The sequence below is a fragment of the Anas platyrhynchos genome, chromosome 6 (assembly GCF_047663525.1).
Source record: "Anas platyrhynchos isolate ZD024472 breed Pekin duck chromosome 6, IASCAAS_PekinDuck_T2T, whole genome shotgun sequence".
In the NCBI taxonomy this organism is placed as follows: Eukaryota; Metazoa; Chordata; class Aves; order Anseriformes; family Anatidae; genus Anas; species Anas platyrhynchos.
In genome coordinates this window covers 10,411,597-10,431,756 of record NC_092592.1, presented here as the reverse complement: position 1 = coordinate 10,431,756, position 20,160 = coordinate 10,411,597, and the positions used below count along the sequence as shown (strand labels likewise).

At 38.8% G+C, this 20,160-nt stretch overlaps 2 protein-coding genes across 7 annotated transcripts in view; both read right to left on the bottom strand.

The window, feature by feature from the left end:
• ANK3 (ankyrin 3) overlaps positions 1 to 20,160 on the bottom strand; it is a 355,138-nt gene that overhangs the window by 215,885 nt on the left and 119,093 nt on the right. For 3 of the 6 annotated variants that reach the window (XM_072040019.1, XM_072040024.1, XM_072040025.1), the window contains exon 2: positions 19,768 to 19,970. The exons of the other annotated variants lie outside the window; for them this stretch is intronic. In XM_072040019.1, coding sequence (XP_071896120.1) covers positions 19,768 to 19,970 — 203 coding nt within the window. The remainder of the gene's footprint in view (positions 1 to 19,767; positions 19,971 to 20,160) is intronic. 6 annotated transcript variants of the gene reach the window in all.
• RHOBTB1 (Rho related BTB domain containing 1) overlaps positions 12,783 to 20,160 on the bottom strand; it is a 216,825-nt gene continuing 209,447 nt past the window's right edge. The window contains exon 22 of the transcript XR_011810330.1: positions 12,783 to 13,060. The gene's annotated coding sequence lies outside the window, so the exon portion shown is untranslated. The remainder of the gene's footprint in view (positions 13,061 to 20,160) is intronic.

Here is a 20,160-nt window from a genome sequence, read left to right as displayed (position 1 = left end):
GACAAGATTGAGCTGGAGTTTCTGGAAATGAAGCAACAGAAGCTAGTGACATCTTGGCAGAGACAGGAGCAACAAGAGATACACCAATCCAGGGGTTTGGCAGCGTCCCAGTGAAGAGCTGGGACTTGCTTATATTGTTAAAACCATCAGTTTCCAACAACACAGCCCAGCTGGAAAGCCACCTTATAGCTTAAAAGGGTTCTTTTCCCAATGACCTGCTGGAACAGGCAGCAGGACGCAACACATCTAAAGAACTGTGATTAAGCATTTCAGAAGGTAAATGATAAACTTCAGCCCTTATTCTACAAACAATCCTCTGGCTTCGCAATAATCTGACTTCTGAACGACTGAGCATGAAATCATTCTGAGTTGCTTCCAGAGACTTACAGTAAATTGCTGCAGTTTTATGGTAATGGCATCCTGCATCTTGACCGGCTATTTTCTTAAAACTTCAGATCTGCTTCTTTGTAACTGGAAAAAATAAAGCTAACTGATGCCACTATCATTAAAGAAAGTGGGAGAACAGAGGGCTGAGACTAATTACTGGAAGAAAACGTTACAGCCTAACTGGGTAGGGCCTGCCTTGCTTGAATTCAACTGTAACTTTACCAATGTAAGAGACAAATCCAAAATAACTACTGTTTTGGCTATATTTAGCCTTTATAACAATAATTGTTTTGTTGTTGCAGTTCCATCTAGTTACTCCTCCTGATTTGATGGCTCTTATGCGTCTACTTGCTGACCCCTCAGCATACACCTTAGGTACTCTGCCAGGTACAAAGCAGAAGTTCTTCCATGCAATTACACTTGAATTTGCTTGAACCTCGGTGCTTCCCTTCTGCCTTCTCCACAAACCTAACCCTAGCCAGGGATGACAAGACAGAGCAAACTTCAATTCCACATTTAAATTGAAAAAATCAAACCCAGAATTTCTTCGTTGTGCAAATCTGTGTCACTTGGAGAAGAAAATGTTAGTGTTAATAGGATTTCAAACTCCCTTCATAAAAGAGCACTGTAGTAAGAAGTACATAAAAGCAATTCTCAAATTTCAAGGCAATATTCTGGGTTTAGCTACTAATGTGTTTTATTATTATTACTGTTACTATTAAAACCAACCAGCAGGAGGGGTGGTGTTGTGTTTCAGTGATATTTTGTATCTTTCTCATGGAAGTTCTGAATACAGGAGGCCCTGGTTTCTTGTCATCTCTTTGACAGGGGTTAAAGTTATAGCACAAGTGGAAATCCAGGCAGCAACATTTTTAATAAATGCAGACTGTGCATATGCATATGATAATGAAAAAGGCTGACTTGACTCTATCCTCAGAGTATTTGACTTTTCAGGTCAACTGTTTCTCATGGTGACAAAATTACTGCTCTTGGGGTCACAGAAAGTGAACACTGAGGATCTAAAATATATATATTAAAAAAAAAAAAAAAAAGTGATGAAATTCCCCCAAAGGATATGTCTTCAATTTGCAATAATATATCAAATGTCTACTATGCAAAGCCATTTTAACTGGAAGGATTAGATTTCAACATAGAAATCTAGATTAGATTTCAACATTTCTAAGCAGAAGATTTCTTCTTGTTTTATTATATCACTGTTTTTAGGACATGCTGTTCATATTGGCAGCCATAAAAGGGTTGTGTCATACCTGGCACAGATAAAACCATAGGCAAAAGTCAAGGCCATTTAAGAAGGGAGAGGAGGAAACGAAGGGAGTCCAACATGTCAGAATGCGCCCTAAGGACATTCTCTCTGAAGAACTAAATTAACAGAGTATCTCCAGTTGATATTTTAGACTAACCAAAAAATAAGGATTTGAGAATAGCTTATAAGAGAATCTGATAAAAACAACTGGTTTTATGTTACAAGATTCAAAAGAACACACTAAGAATAAGATAAAATTACCTATTACACCAACAACCTTCTGTCAATATAGGTATAAAGATACCTTTGATCAGAAGTGATTTTTCACTTTGATGGTTCACATTATTATGACATTTGCCTGGAATTGGTAGAGTTAAGTGTCTGCTGCTATTTTCATTACAGAGTATTTTATGCCTCAGTTGCTCAAAACCTGATTTTTCTTTAAAACTAGATCTGGCAGGCAAATGCCATAGCCAAACATGTGGGTTAATAGATTTGTCATAACAAGAAACATCTTACAAACCAAAAATGGAAAAAACATAATGAAAAAAGCTTACAACAACCACCAATACTGAACCAATCCAAAAAGTTTACATTTAATCCAGCCACTACCTTTTTAGAGTGATGCACACTGTTCTATTAATCAGCTTTACTGTTTAACTTCATGCATTATCAACAATCAACATATTGTTTTTCTTTAAAACAAAAAAAAAAAATCCTGGCTGGTCTAGGAATCAGCATTCTTGTTCATATAATAGTAATAACCCCATCCTTTGAACACCGCATCCACAGGCCTGGTGAGCACTAAAACAACTGTTCCCACATCCGCAACTCCAGTCCAACCCCAGTCCAAACATGTTTAAAGGATTAAAAACCTGGGCCAATCTGTAAGCACTGAATTGCCAACAGTACACAGCCTCCCGCTGCCTCAATGTTGCTGTAGAAAGCATGTAGAAAAGCCTTCCTTATAGGCACATAAGGCCTATATATATAGGCACCCTGCCCAACCCATCTGAATTCCCTTGGAGTAGGGGACAACTGCAAGTTCAGCTGCTTGGAAGAATGAGATAAACAGCAATTTTGTATGAGGGAGGCAATGCCTGTGCGACATCCGAGAGAGGAACAATCACTGATCCAAGCCTGAGCAAGACTCAATAGGACAAGCTGCTTTAGGACAGCTTAATTTGACAGTTCAGCAATGCAGCTGCCAGATAGGGAGCTGAGGGCCAGGACCTTTCACCCCAACAGCACCCACTCCCATGCTTTTTCCATAAAGCCAGCTGGAAGAAGGCAACTCCATTTATAAGATGAGATTGGATTCCTCTCCAACTCCAGGTTAGAAGACAATTTCATCTAGGCCCAGTGGAGGCCCAGAAAGATACAGAAGTACTTACAAGTTTGAGAACACCTTTAAGTTGTACCTCATCAGGATGCATTCTTAGGCATTCTTCACATAACCTATCCTGGGACTCCTTGTCCACCTGTATGCAGGCACAATGATCTATACTTGTAGTACTTAAGATCATCAAGAGGTGTGGAATGTGAATGCAAAAAATAGCTCATTCCCTGTAACAATGATCTACAGCATAATTATCAGTCAGTGATACACACATGGGTCTGTCAGGAGAACCTTGTTGAACATCAGTAAACTAGCTTAGCCCAATTGCTCACAGCAGCTAAAAACATGGATGGGGTGCAAGCATAACCCCAATGAGAAAGTGATGATTGGCTTTACTGGAACCAGGAGTCATGAAAAAGCCAAAATTGGCTGAAAATGGCATAAGACTAAAAACTTAGAATAAGGGGAGAAAGCAGAGGAGTTTACACCCATCCATGATTCCATCCATCTAAGAACAATAGTTTCTGGGAAATTAAACCGTGCATGCATAGAATGATCAATAGCTTTTCCCTGACACGTGGAAGCTGCAGTTGGCAGATATTACAAAAGTGGCTCCCTATGACATCTTTCACACCCATCTTGACATCAGATAATTTTACCAATATTTTTAAAGTTAACATTCTTGATACACATAAACAATCAAGTGAATATTAGATTGTCAAAATAAATAATAAGGGTCCGACACACATCGTATAACAGAAGGAGAATTGAAACTAGACAGTAAATATAAAAAGTCCAAGCAGGTTCTAGAAAAATAAGAATTAATTGTAAGCCTCTCTTCTAAAGGCAGAAAAAGAAATCCATCTCAAAGATGTAAAAGCCTTTTGAAAGGATGTAGGGTATTTAACTGTATGACACGCATTAATAAGAGTTACCCAGATAAATTCCAGCACATCAGCTTTCAAAATGTATTTAACCTAGCTAAGCCCACAATCTTTTGTTTGTTGAATCACCAGCAAATTGAAATGATGTCTAAAAAAAATCAATACAGAGTGTAACGTACAGACACGGACATGATTTTGGTGCACTACCATCTTGTGGACTAAGTAGGAAAAACATGAAATGAAGTTTCATATGCACAACCAACTTACATTTAGGGAGTATACTGATCTGTGAAAACAGTCCTAACGCTGAGTTGGGTAAATGTTACACTAGAACAGTTCATTGTTTTCTTATGGTTTTGCAGATTTTATCAAAACTTTTGTTGGACAAATTGCTAACAGTGCTATCATCAGCAACAATGACATCATCAGCTTTTCCAGAGAGAAAGTTTCACCAAAACCCCAAGATTATACAGAGCAGCTGCAGAAGATCTATCAAAAGTACTGCTGGCTCAGATGCCACTGCTGCACGACTCCATGTCTTTCACCTGTACATACATGGGAGTTTCTCCTGTAGGCACAGCTGCCCCTTGTAGCCTGAAGGATAAACTCATAGCCTGGTATTTAATGCCAGTATTGGGGACTTGCTTAGGCTGGTTAAGTTAGCCATGTTTTACAAAGCATTTTCATACATGCATACATACCTACATGCAAGTGTGCGTACATGCACATAAAGTATATACATTGTTTACAGATATATGTATATACACATATGATTTCTACACATATTTTAAAAACATATGTGCTTCCCTTCTCCACCTCACCTACACATGCAATAATTAGCACTTTATGATTGCACTGAAGTTACTGTAGGCAGATGCCCAGTTGTGATTAATATTACTGCTTCTTCCTGCAGCTAGGGAGAAAGTTAAATTTATGATATCTAACCATTCAAGGACTAACTACAGTCAGATAAGGTCCCCTTGAACATCCTCAGTGCAATCACAGAACAGCTCCCAGACAAAGTATGCACATGCCCCCATCTTCTCTTTACATACTCTGGTTGTCCTGCTACTTTGGCCTGCATCTGAACATTTTTCTCCAGCACGAAAATGCTGAACTCAGAGACATTCAGAGCTCTTCATGTTGCTGCTGAGATACCTTTATCACTAGAGGCTGGAAAGCAATCCTAAGTGACTGGGGATTGCATGACAAGAAAGGAAGGGGAGGAAAGAAGCTCAGCTTTCTTTCAAGTGAGACAGAGTATCACGTGCTTACATTGGATTAAGTTTCTTACTTAAAGCTTTGAAGGCCCAAGTCATGTGGTGGAAAAATGGGAAGTCCTGGAAGATGTGTATTGTATCCTTGATGGTCTAATGACTTATACCGAAGTACAAATATATAATGGTAAACACCACCCAAGAATTCTTCATTAATATGACTATTATAGTAAAGGCATTTTATTTATTCACATTTTATTTGTAATTTTATTTGTAGTTTTTCAACAAAGGACCGGGAGGTAAATTACCTGAGAAAGTAAATTAGACTAGAACAAGAAAAGCTGGGAAAAGGGGATAACAGAGTCTATAAGCACCAGGAATGTACGGTTTCCTCACTCCATGCATATACTGTAACATATTCAAGTACAAAGCATGATGCGTGCCCCACAGTTAAGAGTCACGTCCGACACAAATAACTCACATTACAATGACGAGGGCAGAATTAAACTGGGAAAAGGATTTCCCTCACCCTGTCATCTTCCCGACAACCTGTATCTCACTCTTAAAAGTTTTTAGTAAAACATTTTACTAAAACATTTAAATGACCAGTTGGAGCTTTCCACTGTGAAATATTATGAAGTGTGCCTTTATCGCTTCTGCAACTCATTATTGTGGGTGTTACTGATGCCTCTCCCTGCAGTATAGTTAAACCTCCGTGATGACTCATTCTCCTGTGTATTCCTCCTAGATATTACTTGTGAGTATCCAGAAATAAGCTAACAAATTTCAGACCATAGAGAAAAGAATGATCTTAGAATTTAACTCTGTAATGAAACAAATGCATGGAGAACACATAGTTACATAGTTCTCTGTTAGTTCAGTTCACTGCCTGGTTATATATAAGTTTTCCTGTTAATAATGAACCAAATTACTGGCTAGGCCAAAATGGTCTTTGTGAATGGAGTTAAACCTGGTTGATCACAAGTGGCATTCCCAGGGGTCACTACTGGTGCCAGTTTTGTTCAGCATCTTCATCAATGTATTGATGAGGGGATCAAGTGGACCCTCAGTAAGTTTGCAAACGACACCTAGTTGGGTGGGAGTGCTGATCTCCTCGTAGGCAGGCAGGCTGTGCCGAGGGATCTGGACAAGCTGGATTGATGGGCCACATGGCATTCAACAAGGCTCAACAATGGTGCTGCACTTGGGTCCTAACAACCCCATGCAGTGGGACAGACTCAGGGAAGAGTGGCTGGAAAGCTGCCTGGCAGAAAAGGACCTGGGGGTCCTGGTCTACAGCCAGTAGTGTGCCCAGGTAGCCAAGAAAACCAATGGCATCCTGGCCTGCAGCAGAAGCGTGGCCAGCAGAAGTGGGGAAGTAACTGTACCTCTGTACTCAGCACTGGTGAGACCAATCCTTGAGAACTGTGTTCAGTTTTGGGCCCCTCGCTACAAGGATACTGAGTCGCTCAAGCATGTGCAGAGAAGAGCGACAAAGCTGGTGAAGGGACTAGAAAGTGAGACGTGAGGAGCAGCTGAGGGAACTGAGGTTGTTTTGTCTGGAGAAGAGGCATCTGAGGGGAGACCTCATCACTCTGACTACCTGAAAGGAGGTTGCAGAGAGAAGGGTGTTAGTCACTTTTCTCAGGTGACAAGTGATAGGATGCAGCTTTAAGTTGCACCAGGGGAGTTTAATCACACAATCATAAAACAGTTTGGGTCAGAATGGACCTTAAAGATCATCTAGTCCCAACACCCCTGCCATGGACAGAGACACCTTCCACTAGAGCAGGCTGCTCAAAGCCCTGTCCAGCCTTGTTTAGATAGGGCAATTTGAAGAATCTCTTCACAGGAAGGGTAGTTAGGTACTGCCACAGACTACCCAGGGAGCTGGCAGAGTCCCCATCCATGGATCTATTTGAGAGATGTGTGGATGTGGCACTTAGGGGACATGGTTTACCAGTCGACTTGGGAGTGTTAAGTGGATGGTCCGACTATCAAGAAAGATCTTTTCCAACCTAAACAATTCTATGATTCTAAATGGCGTACTTTTAATGAATGCTAAGAATGTTCAACACCTCATCAACATGACCTGCACATAGATAAAATATCTGAAAAATATTAACATCCAAAAGTTCACCTGTATTTCTGTAACATCAGTACTATTGTTAAAAATACAGCAGTGCAAGAATGCAATTACTTGTACTACTTTCATTCAATTCCTGTGTACAATTTATGCGGTAGTGCTTGAAAGTACTTTTGAAAATACACAGAATTAAACAAAGTAATTCCACTCTCTAGATGTGAAAGATAAATCAGCAAAGAGATCCCAGCATTTCATAGCAACAATGCCAAACGATGGTCCTTCCAAAGCTCTTTAGGTAGGTGGTGATTCAGAATGCTTCTCTTTGGCCTTCTCTGCCCAGGTCCCAGTATAGCCACAGTCCCTTGCTCTGGGACATGAGTAAAGTCCAAACTCTGCCCTTTCTCAAAAGCTGTCTCCTGGCTAGAAGAATCTCACTGCTGACGGAAGACATAGCTTACCGTTTCGGAATTGATTTCACTGAGTCTAGTCCTTAACAAAGCAAGGAGTGAGACAGACTAATCAATACAGATAGAACAATGGCCAAAACACTTTCACACTGTTTTCTTAGAAACTGCTCAAGTCCCTTTCTGCTGTAGGTTAAATCATGTTTTCCCGTGGTTTGTCTTTAACCATCCAGTACTACTCATAAGGCCATCATCCAGGCTCAGTTATGGTATCTCAAAGACAAACAGAAGTTACTGCAGGACTAGATGAATTTTGCTGAATAACCCCAGTTGGTTCTTTCCAAAACAGATCAAATCCAAGTTTAGAGTTTCTGCCTGCAAGGGCAGACCACAAACCTGCACAGCTGCCTCACTCTTTCCCATGGCTGTGCCTCCTGTGTAAACCAGCCACTGTTACCACCAACCTCATGCTCCCCACTCAGCAGCCTTAACTACCAGACTCACATTTCGAACTACAACACAGGCAACTATTTCCTTCCCCAACATCAAGGTGATATTCCCGTCCTAACACTTTCTCTCTCCATGATGACCTTCCTCAAGCCCCATTTCAGGGGAAGGGGAGGATAACGAGCTTGACAATGAGCAGAGCCTCTGAGCTGTCCACCTATGTAATTCATGTCAATGACTAAATACTACAGACCTTTTATTTCAAATTCTATAAGGCTGGTGAGCATGACAGCTTAATCTATACACAGAACTTGTGTATAATCAGTGCACTTTAAGAAAAAAAAAAAAAAAAGCTTTCTTTTTCCAAATCACATCAGCTGTAGCAGTAGCACCACACTTTTCCTACTTCAAGCTGAACAAATTCCAATTAAGAGTTTCTGAACAGAAAGGGGCAGGGGAAGTCGTGACACAATAATTTATAGTATAAATCTACATAGCCTTATTAGAGTGGCATCCTTTCAGACTGTAAAAAGAAGAAAATCAAAACTAGCATACTTTTGGTAAAAAATAAATTATTATATAAACCGGGTTGAAACTTGCATTAAGAAGATGAAAATCTTCATAAAGAAATATGATATTGCATCAATGTAGCATTATTAACTTCCACATATTACCAAAAATAACACAACTAAAAGGTTATTTCAGAATAAAATACAATTGTTCCTGAAATGACATTTAGGTAGCATTATGGAAATGTTTCCCAATGTCAACTTAGGCATTAAAAACATACCTACCAGCCTTTCCACAGCATGCAAAAAATCTTCTAGGATTATCGTGTGTAATGAGCCATCTGACAAGCTGTGTAACTGATCAAATGCTTACAGGGGTCACTACTTGTCATTAAAGTACCATTACGAATGCTGATACACAAGTGTGACTTTTTACTTTTAATGACATGCCAAACAGTAAGAAATGTTAAAGGTGAGACTGAAATCACAGAAAACAAAACTTAGTGCCACCTTATTAATTTTAATTTTCACTTTATATGCAGGAAAATATGGTAGCAACTCAAAATGTAACATAATCCCTGCAAGTATCATTTTTGATGCAAGTCAGAAAATGTTTCAATTATTTAATTTTCTTTGGAAGAAGAATGGTAAGAAAACTTGAGGTCTGGGATACTGATTAGGGAGAAAACGCAGACTGACTCATAAGCTTTATCCAAGCCAGAAAAAAACAATGGTAATCAACATCTACTGACAGCTGGCTTACATGATTGAACTAAAGCAAAATCTCAAATGCATTTCTTAAAAAACAAGCATTTACAGCACTCACAGACATGGAGACAATGAAAACAACCTACTCATCTAGTCAGTCTAGTTTCCATCCAATCTGAAATTACAGTTCTGATTGGCAGAATTATACGGATCCAAAAAGTGGAGATGAAGCTGGCTGTTGGCAGCAGAAGAGAAATGCTTGGCTCCCATAGGAGTTTTCACTGTTACCACATATCCTGGGCCTGTTCCATGAATCAGCACTGCAGGACAAGCCAATTTCAAAGTAGTGGTTTGCTTGCCCATGGTTCACAGCACTATCAATCAGAAATACTTCACAGCATTTTACAAAATACAGCTTTCTGGGGTTTTCTCTCTATCACATATGGTGGTGCCTAAAGGACACCCTCCTTCAAAAGTAACTTTTCAGTGGTTAATGCAGAATTAACGACATCTTCAGTTTCTGAAACCGTAAAACTGAAGGCTGGTCTGGGATACCCCAAGCAAGAGCTACTAGAATAAATGCAAGGGAACCTGGTCCCAGATCCAAATGGGAGAAAGCCCTAGTATGTATGAGGAGACCCTTATTTCAGAAGCCTGTAGAAACTTGCACATGCCGTCAGTTCATTTCATTTATGTTGGGGAACACCCCTGGAGTTTAGATTTTTATCTAACAAGAAAATTCCATATATGTTTTAGCTCAGGATTTGAACCAGGCTCTTGATTTGATTTCAATTTCATGCTGTACTGTGCTGCTGAGCTCTTTATGGAAATGTCCTTGAACAGAAACAATTAACCGAAGTATAATAGATTAATCTCAATAGTTACTCTAATCCCTTCTATACTGACATAGCTAGTGTAATAGGGCACATAAAGCAGGCAGAGTTGGTAATTTCTTAACGTTAAGATCATTTAGGGAAGAAAAAAGTGGTCTGTTTGAATAAAATCTATTTATTCATTTTTAAGTGAAAAGTAATTTCTCTCATTGCCCCTCTCTGCTGAATTTTGCCATCTACAACTTTGTCTTTTTCAAAATATGTTAAAGTGTTATTGTTTGTTTGTTTCAAAATTCCCTATTTTAAGTAAATACAAATAAAATTGGGAATGAGGTCTTCTGCCCCGGAGATTACAGTAAGTACTACCTAATAGCAATGTTTACAGTAACAAAAATTTTGAAGCAGAAAATTCACACATTATCCGTGGGTCTATGCTCAGCACGTATCTGTAGCTCTGGAGTAAAGAAATTATTCATTGCTATTTACTAGCTTAAGCAACAGTAACATCAGAATAGACAAAAGTTAGTAGCCACCAAAAAACAATGAAGGAGGAAGTAACTTTCACACGAAAACTTCAGTGCATTTTAGAACTATTTTCAGAAGATACCTCACTGTTAAAGAACACAAGGTACCATTGCCAATTAACATTGCAGAACTCATAACAACTAGGAAGTCTCTACAGGAAGTACAGCACGTTCAGACATCTGAAAACTCTTCCAGCCAACACAACACAGCCTAGCTCACTGATGAAAGCCTCTTTCCCTCTGAAGGAATACCAGCTATCATATGCTACATGCAAGGAATGGTCACCAGAGGGAAACCAGCAAAGATGAGAAGGGATGGCAGGAAGCTACACTGATGAATCAGCAGGTGACAAGCAAAGCATTGCCAATGCACTGTCAGCATGCTGCAAGAAATGCAGTTTCCAAGAAAGATCAGGATAACTTAGTGAACCATGGCAGAGACCAGCTAAGACCTAGGTTCTAACTAAGCAGCCTAAAAACAAAATACCACCTGTATCTAAATTTCTTTGAATAAAGCCACCCAAACAAGTTTTATTTACTTCCAGTTTAGCTGTCTTTTAAGGATATTTTAAAATATCAACAGATGCATTTTCAACCTTCTGCTTTAATGCTTGACAGCAATTGCTTTTAAATCATTATTGACTTCTTAAGAGTATTTCAGCAAAAATATTACTGCAGCATCATTGTAACACCAAGACTGCAGATAGCATAAGTTCAGAGAAGAAGCTGTGTTTCTTATTCATATACATATATATATATTCATATATTCAAGCAAGTAACTCAAGCACAGCTCATTTCTACAGAAAAAGCTGATGTTGCTTATAGCACACTTGACATACTGTCACATTACAGCATTCAAACATACAGTGTTTTATTAACGATATTTCTAACAAGAAGTTCTTCTTAGCAGTAACCAAAAGCATGACATGACACACTGACAAGCAATGTGACAGCTCCTTTCTGATCAAATGTGCTCAACATAAATTGCGATTCGCTATGTCTGACACTCAGTGACAGGCTCGGAAATCTGTAACAGCAAAGGCAGTGCTCTAAGAATTTCATCAATATATCTTTAAAAATAACTAATGGCTTATTTCCAAAGCTTGCATGTTCTATAACATGAAAACTCTTTTTCTTTCAAGCCACATCGCAGTTCAAAATCTGTCTAGATCGTCTTGCACATGTACAATCCACCACTAGAGGGTGCAGTTGTTCTGTTTCATAAACCTAAGTTATTTACAAATTAATAAAATTTTACTACATGACTAAGCTCTTTCAATAATTTTGTTGAGCTACATATGTACTGCATAATTAATTCACAGTCAGAAGAATTATTTTCATTCAAACTCTCCAAGTAACTAAACTGTGAGTCAACACATTTTCTACAGCAAGGAACACTATCTTGATTCCAAAACCCGAGCTCGTTTTAATACTCTTGCCTTCATACAGAGTGACAGCTAAATAACTGTCAAAGCAAGAGTCCCAATATAGGACTTTCCAAATTAACCAGGCTCAATCATTAGGTTATTGCTATCTGCATGGTCATTTTTACAGTGGTTATGTGACTGTCCTTCTACTCACTGTTTTTGTTTTCTCTTTGAAAGGACATGCTGCTTTTAACAGTATACTTGCTTTGGCCCTGGATCCGAAAAAGTAGCCCCATTCAAATGGGCATCAGAGCAGGTAGTGGATAGGGACAATTGCATGGAGTCTAAGATCTTGACACCTCATAGTTATCAAGATACAAAGATAGCACAAAAATACCTGAAACTTTTCAGAAATATTGAAGGGGCAGTTACAAAAACAGCTATCAATTGTTATTATATTTGAAAGCCTATAAAAAACTATAAAACATCTTTTAACTAGGAGATGGAAATGAGAGCAAGTGAAGCAAAAAGAGAAAAATCTGGAAGTCAGTTCTAGAAATTGACAGATTACTTTTATTGTGTTTATTTCATTTAGCATTTCTTACTGCAAAGTAGTGAAGAAAACTACTGATAAAGATTGCTGATAAACAACCAATACGGACTGGTCGGTATTTGACTGAACACAGCTAAAAAGAAACTCAGTAAACTGAAACATGGGAAACATTGCTAAATATTATGTCTTGCCAAGACATAAGAAACAATGCAGAAATTATTCATCTACAAAAAAAAAAAAAAAAAAAAAAAAGCAGAAAGTCAGTATCTACAGCTTTATTTTCTTTTTAAAAGCTAAATATGCAGTATTAAAGCTTTATCATTATTAAAGCACCAGGGAGGAAAACTTGAGCTCAATCCTCAGGTTCACAAGATGTCAGTGACACGATTTACCGTTTCCTCCTTCGGAGGACACTTGTCTTAGGTCTCCTGCGCTTTGCTGTAATGCTTGAGCTGAATGTCTGAAGTTGCGGGCAAGAGGAGTTAACGCTGGCTTCATTCAAGAGCAGTGTCTATTCATCTGACATCTAAACAGCACCCTTGATAAAAAAAAAAATCTAAGCAACAGGCATAACCAGAGAGAGAGAAAAAAAATAATGTTCCTAAGGTTGGTACCTTTATTTTGTACTAAAAAGTGTCCTCTCTCATGTAAAATAAAACATTTGATTAAAAACAAAAAAGCCCACAGTACTTGATGTGTTTTACAGCACCACCACCCCCAAAAAAATGCAACCACAATCAAAAAGGTTGAAAGGGTTGAAAGTAGGAAACCCCTGGAAAATGTGGGAAATGTGAATAAATCAGCCTCAACATTAAATAAAAGGTAGCTTGTAGAACGTAAGAAATGACACAGAACAGGGTGCACAAATCCAGGGGAGGGGAATAATTTCTACAACCACAAGCAATATAATAGTTGCAGTACGTTTATAGAACCTCTAACTGCAAATGACAGAAAGAGCCTGATAACCCATCTTCACATTCATTTTGAGTGATTTTCACAAATGTTGTCTCTTGATATTTATATCTGTAAATATGTTCAATTTTATATTCAGCAGGTTTAAAACAAAACCATCATTTCACACCCTTGACTCTTAAGGAAGACATTATTACAAGCTTACAACAGCAACAAGATGTTTCAGCAATTCAACTAAGTATCTGAAACCCTACAGCTGAAGCGCACACAAATATATTCTGAGCTTATCATCAAAAAGGGGTGAGGGGAAGAGTGCACATGGCACCTGAGGGCAACTAGTAAACAGCAGGGAAATGCTGCAGAATTTATTCATTCCTTTCTAAACAGAAAGGTCACAGACTAAGCTGAGAAAAGGAAAAAAGCTACAAAATGGATGACGGAATACAATCATGTGCTTTAACTTTCCTACAAGGATTTAAAATTGAAGATCCAAATTTCTATCCCCCATCTACATTTGCAAAGCAGGCTGTGTCACAGTTCACTGCATTAAAATGGTGGCAAACTCTAGCAACAAAATAATGCAAGACAAAAACCAGATGAATCTAAAATTGGACTCACATTCTATGCAAGTAGCTCTAAAGAAAATAAGCATGTTTCAGCCCTATTGCTTTGTTCTGTTTGGGATTCATGAGACAAACATTAAAAAACTGAACTTTTAGAAGTATGCTTTTTATCTAAAGCATTGTATGACTACTGCAAGGACCATAACAGGTCATCATATACAAGTAAAGCCTGAAGGCTGATTATGCGAGAGCTTTCATTTTGTACACTAAGAGCCAGTACATTTGAAAAAAAAATCCTTGCAGCAGTATCTGTTTCCCCAGAAAAAGCATAGGAGACAAGTTAGACAAGAAAAAAAAAATCCCATCCTAGCTGCTGCTATTTATAATAGAACAATCAGTTGCAAAATAGCATCTATTGCCTAAAGATCTGGATTGCTATACTTTCAAAGTATTTATTCCTTTCTACACCAGTAACATTTGTTTCTGTTTTGTTTCTGTGCATTATGCATTAACTTCAGCTACAGGTAGCCAAGCACATGAGCTGAAGTCATCTCATCCTTCCAGAGCACACATCGAGACTGCACAGGGGAACAAAGTCGTGCAGATTTTGTTAAAACGATGCTATCATTCTTCAAGCTCCGGCCAGTGTCAGATATTCCAATTCCTTACAAGTTTCTGCATGCTGATATTCTTTCAATTCTGTAATAACAGTCATACAGACATTTTCCTTTCTGGTATTTGAAAATACTCTTCTATTTTATGACTATTTGTTACACAGGCACAGCCATCATCAGGCTGCAAAATCTCTGTTTATCTTCACCAGAGAGGAGTAGCTGCAGGGCCTGAAATGACCACTAGACTTGCTGATGTCTGGACAGGAAAAAACACAATGTAAATGAATAGCTGCCTGAACAACTGCTTGACAAGTGAAATAATAGTCTGACAGTCACAATGAGAGGGGGCATTGGAAGGAAAACAGCATCCATGCTTATTAGCTGCCTGTTTTATGCCAAAGGATTTAGAGACTGTACTAGTGTGCAGGCTGGTAGCCAGCCTTCAGGTAGCCTGGATAACATCCATTTGCCTTTAGATAGCTGTCAAGTTCAACAATGCCAAAAGCCAATGCTTGAACACTAAGATCTACTTTGGTGTGATTCATGGAACATCATTCTCCACAACATGTATTGCCACAACATTCTGCTTCTGAACTTCTATGTTCACAGTTTATGCAGTGTATTTTTATGTGAGACACTGCATGAGAATACTAATGCTTTGCGTTCTCTATAGTTAAACAATTACAAATACTTCAGATGTACACCCATCAGTGTCTCTCTTTTCTTTTTCTCTGATTGCCTGTGGGGGGGAGACGACTTCTTACTCTAGCTGGAGTGCTGCCTGCTAGGCACATTTTTAGATTTGTTTTTAACTTTAGTTCGCTACCTCCTCAAGCTGCTTGCAAGGCAGTTCCACCAACTGTGACTGGCTGCCTAGGGTGTAAGCCCCAGGGCACCAGAGCACAAGGCACCTTCTGTGCTTCTTGTATCAGAACTGCTCTTGCAGCTCTTATTCCCACACCTCAGCCTCCCAGCTTCCAAACTGCTTCTGAAGGAGAAATCCCATGCTCTCAGCTGATCTAAGTAACCTTTGCAAAATAGGCATGTGCCTTAAAATATTTTTTGTTCCAACTATGACTACAACCAAACCTACTAGCCAAACCTAACTATGAATTCTTTACTACAATTCTTGAAAAAAAAAAAAAAAAAAGTTCTTTTTTTCACCAGCCTTTTTGTATGTCAAGTATTAAAAAACGTGCAAAATAGAAGAACTGGAGGTGCAGCCTCACACAACACATTTTTCAACCTCATTTTCATTTAATTTTTATCTGTAGATTGGCTTAGGGCTATAAGGTTTTTTTTCTTCCTTTTAGCCATAAGTCAAGACAAATGGCATCGATCACACTGCATGTTTCAGTTCTCTGCCATGCTGTTTTTATGGGAATGAATCATCTGTGAGAAGGAAGCAAAAAGCAAAAGCCAGTAAGAATGACCATTAGCTCTTACATTTCAGGACATAGCGATACTGTTGCTGTGATACAGCAAAATTAGAGGTCAAGATTTAAGTAGTGCATGGATAGAACTTAACAATCTTTGGTTTATTCTGACAATATTTAAAATCATTATGGAGCAATATCTAATATCCACCAAAGACTGGAAGGCTGCATTTAATCATCAACACTTTAAAACTTTACATTTAATAAATAAAGGAAAGCTGGATACAGCTTTATCTGGAGATACCCTATAGATAATCAAGCAGTGTTCTTCTCTTCAAGCCTGTCAACGTAGCCCAGTAGTTTAAATGGGTCAATGTGACAATTCAAAAACAATCATAGAAAAGCACTGTTTTCTCATCATTCAGACTGGGGTGAGAGAAAACGTGCCACAAATGGCATACTTCAAACTTAAGAATTCCCAACACGCATATAAATACATGGGAATTACTTCAGAATAAGGAACACGTGGCATTTCCCCCAGAAACACAGCTCCTCTCTCTCCCTGACTTTTCTACAACCTTTTCCACACCTCAAAACAAACAAACAAAAGAAATTAACAAAAGCAGAATGCATCTTCCTTTTGTTATCCCAAGGTCCCATGCTTTCAGGCAAGATGCAAACCCGGGATCTTGTCTGCTGATGATCAGTAAGAAAAACCGACATCTGTCTAGACAGAACTCACAATCAACATGCCCTTGTCAGTTTAAGAAGCAAGTCAACAATACAACCACCATATCAGAATGCATCGTGTCACGAGTATCAAAATATCTTGCTGCTGCTGTAGCTGGGATTTGTGGGAAGTATGGGAAGATGGCTATGAGCACTGAGGCTAAGAGTGCCAGTGCAGAACTGTGTTCAAGATAAATGCCTTCTTTACGCCTCATCTTAAGACATAAAGATAAGGTATGAGATAAGGAATGCCTTTTTTTCCTTCATTTTCTGAACCTCAAGCCCAATCGTCTCTTTCATGTTTTTATCATGTCCACAAAGCTAGACAGACAAATGAGACCGACCTCAGAGTAAGACTGCTTCTCATGTGCAAATATCAGCTTGAATGCCCTGCAAATAACTAGGAAAAGAATTAACAAAATTTTGCTATAAAATACATGTACAGTACACGAGCACTTGTGGGAGGCTAGGGTCTGTGCCTCTTTAACAGCAGCAAACCCAAATCAATGCCCATGCACAAGGCAGGGACTAATCCAGCCTTGCAAAAATTGAATGATTTTGCAGCCTAGGAGCTGACCACTGGTTTTCCAGGCTGCTCACTGCAGGCAGGAAGGACGCAGCATAAGCTGCTGCGCATTCATGGTCAGCACTAATTCTAGAGACTATTGCTTACTTGTGCAATATTGTTCACAGTTAGCTCATCACGGGGATACTTTTCAGGAAAAAGTATTTGTTACAGCTTTTTTTTTTTTTTTTTTTCTCTGAATAGGTAGCTTGACGGTTTGCCCTGCTCAGTGTAACCTCTTGGTTAGTGAGCAGCAGAGGAGAAGAATACAGGCTGCTCACATCTGGTCCCCAGTCAGCAGTTAGTCAGACATGGCAAAGAAAAAACACGACGAACAACACTGACCTTGACCTCGTTTTTATAGGTTGTGGAGGACTTTTTTGTGGGATGGGGTTGGTTTATTTTGTGTCCACACACACTTGTGTGTATGGTTTGGTCTTTTTGTTTTGAAAGGGAGGTAGGAGAAGGAGGAACAACATGACAGAAGGGAGCATTTATAACCATTTCATTTATACCTCCTAGGATAGTTCCACCACATGCTGGCAAAGAGCATGGCAGGGAATTACCCTTGATACTGGAGTGACGGAAGAGCTGTTTTGAAGTGGTTGCTGCAAACAGCAAAAAATTGATCTGAGACTTTTGCCAATACAATGTAAAATGAAAACAGCCAACTCCAACTTTAAATAATGTTTTAAATGCCACAGAGCCTATAGGTCAAAATTTGTGTAAGTAACTGATCTTCATTGATTTCAGCCTCTCTCACAGGTTCTGAATAACTAAAAATCAAAATCATGACATACATTTTCTGTCCACAGGGTGGCAAAAATGGGTTGCTCATAGAAAAATCCTTACCACTTACAAACAAGTATGTAATTGTATGCAACTTCGCCCCCCTCCATATTTTTTCTTATTCTAACAGGGTAAAGGCTTCCAAATTGCCCTTAGATGTTCCATTTTTTCATGCAACATGATAATATTCTGATCAAGCTATTTGAGTAGACACAACCTAAACATATATATATATATATATATATATATATATACACACACACCATTTTGGCAGAGTTTGCAAGATATTGCAATATATTGGAATGACTTCTATTGCTATATATCCTACATTCCAGCACATGACATTTCACATTACATTTACAGAATTTATTTAAAGAATGTGAAGAACACTTCTCCCTAAATGTTTGCTTCTGGCGGAAATTATTCTTCCATTTTTATTTATTTTAACCTGAGTAGACCAATCTTTATCACACATACATTGATGCACAAAGAAGAAAAAGGTCAGCATCTCAGGTATCTGAGTTCGAATTAATCTCCTAAATTGTCTGTCCACTCCCCATTTACACAAACTTAAGAAGCTTCTTGACTCAGCACGTACTAACGATTCCTTATAAATTAGCAGAAAGTTCCTCCTAATACTAATGTCAGCTGCATTGACAGTCTCTACATTCTTTGTGGAGCTACCAGAAATTCAGACGCACGGGTAAAACAAAACTAGCCACAGCAAAGCCTCTGAATCCTCTTTCCTATGCAGTTCTCCAAACCAAGTCAGCTAATAGCACGGTCTTCTCTGGTGGCACTAAAAAGCCAAACCAGAGTGGAGGCATTTCATAAGACTGAGTTTTAAACACATCTGCAGTCACCATTAATCCAGCCAGCAATATTTCACTGCATTATGGCTCACAATGAAACATGATGATGCATTATCCTAATCATCTCCGTAAACTACAGGGTATACTGCCGCATCTTGTCAATTTGCATCATTTTCACTGACATTTCTGGTTAGCAAAAAGAAGTCTTCAGGCAAAACAGCACACTCACAGAAACATTGGTTATAGCAAGCATGTGGCCATTTTCCCCTCAAGTCCTGAGTGCTATCTAACAGTTATTTGTTCATGGCATCATCTCTCTGAACTTGCTTGAAGAAAAAAAGCTTGATCTTCATAGTGACTTCCCCGATCAAGTTGCATCTAGATCATTTTTACATGATATATAACAACTAATTTTACCAGATTTCTTTATCTATTTTCAGAAAAATTCTTTACAAAAGTAAATGGAGATATCTGAAATATACCATCATTTTATCTGAATATATACCATCATATATCTGAAATATACATCATTTTGACTGTCCACTGCAATGCTTATTAACAGTAAGATTTAGCACCAGCAAAGTATCAGAACTCGTTTTAAAGCTCAAACCAACTGGAATTGAGACATCAAGACAGAACAGCAGCAAGGGTTCCTTGTTGTACGTAAGGATGCAGGTTCTTCAGATTCCCATAAAAACAATAGTATTTTTCAATACAACCAAAAAAAAAAAAAAAATCACTTAGATCTACAAGTCTAGATCAAACCTCCTTTTTACACCCAAGCCAGAAAATAGCAGCTGTTCTGTGAAACCCAGGTCTGCAAAACCTTACTTGCAGAGTTTCATATGGGTTCTTAACACTTAATTCAGTGGGGCTTCTACAAACCTTTAAGGCTTCACAGGAGTGAAGTCTAAGGGGAACAGAAGGGGAACTCTTCCAAGGCACATCACTTTTATCAGCCATCGGACTTGCTCTCTCAGGCTTCCTCCTCCCATTCTTCTGCTGCTGTACTTGCATGTAACTCACATGCGTGGCCAGTGCTCCTCTTTGGGATGCACCCTTCCCTGCAAACTCACATTCAAAGTACCCTTACGGGAGGAAAAGAAAAACGTTAGGAGGACGTTTCAAGAGGAAAATAAAAGAATTAGAGGTCTAAGAATAGTCCCACCCATCTAAATAGTCAGTCAGCACAGCAAAATACAGCATAGAGGATGCGCAGCTTTGTACATTTGCAGTACCCCAAAATAAGACCTGGAGTCTGCTGACAAGAATTGGCAA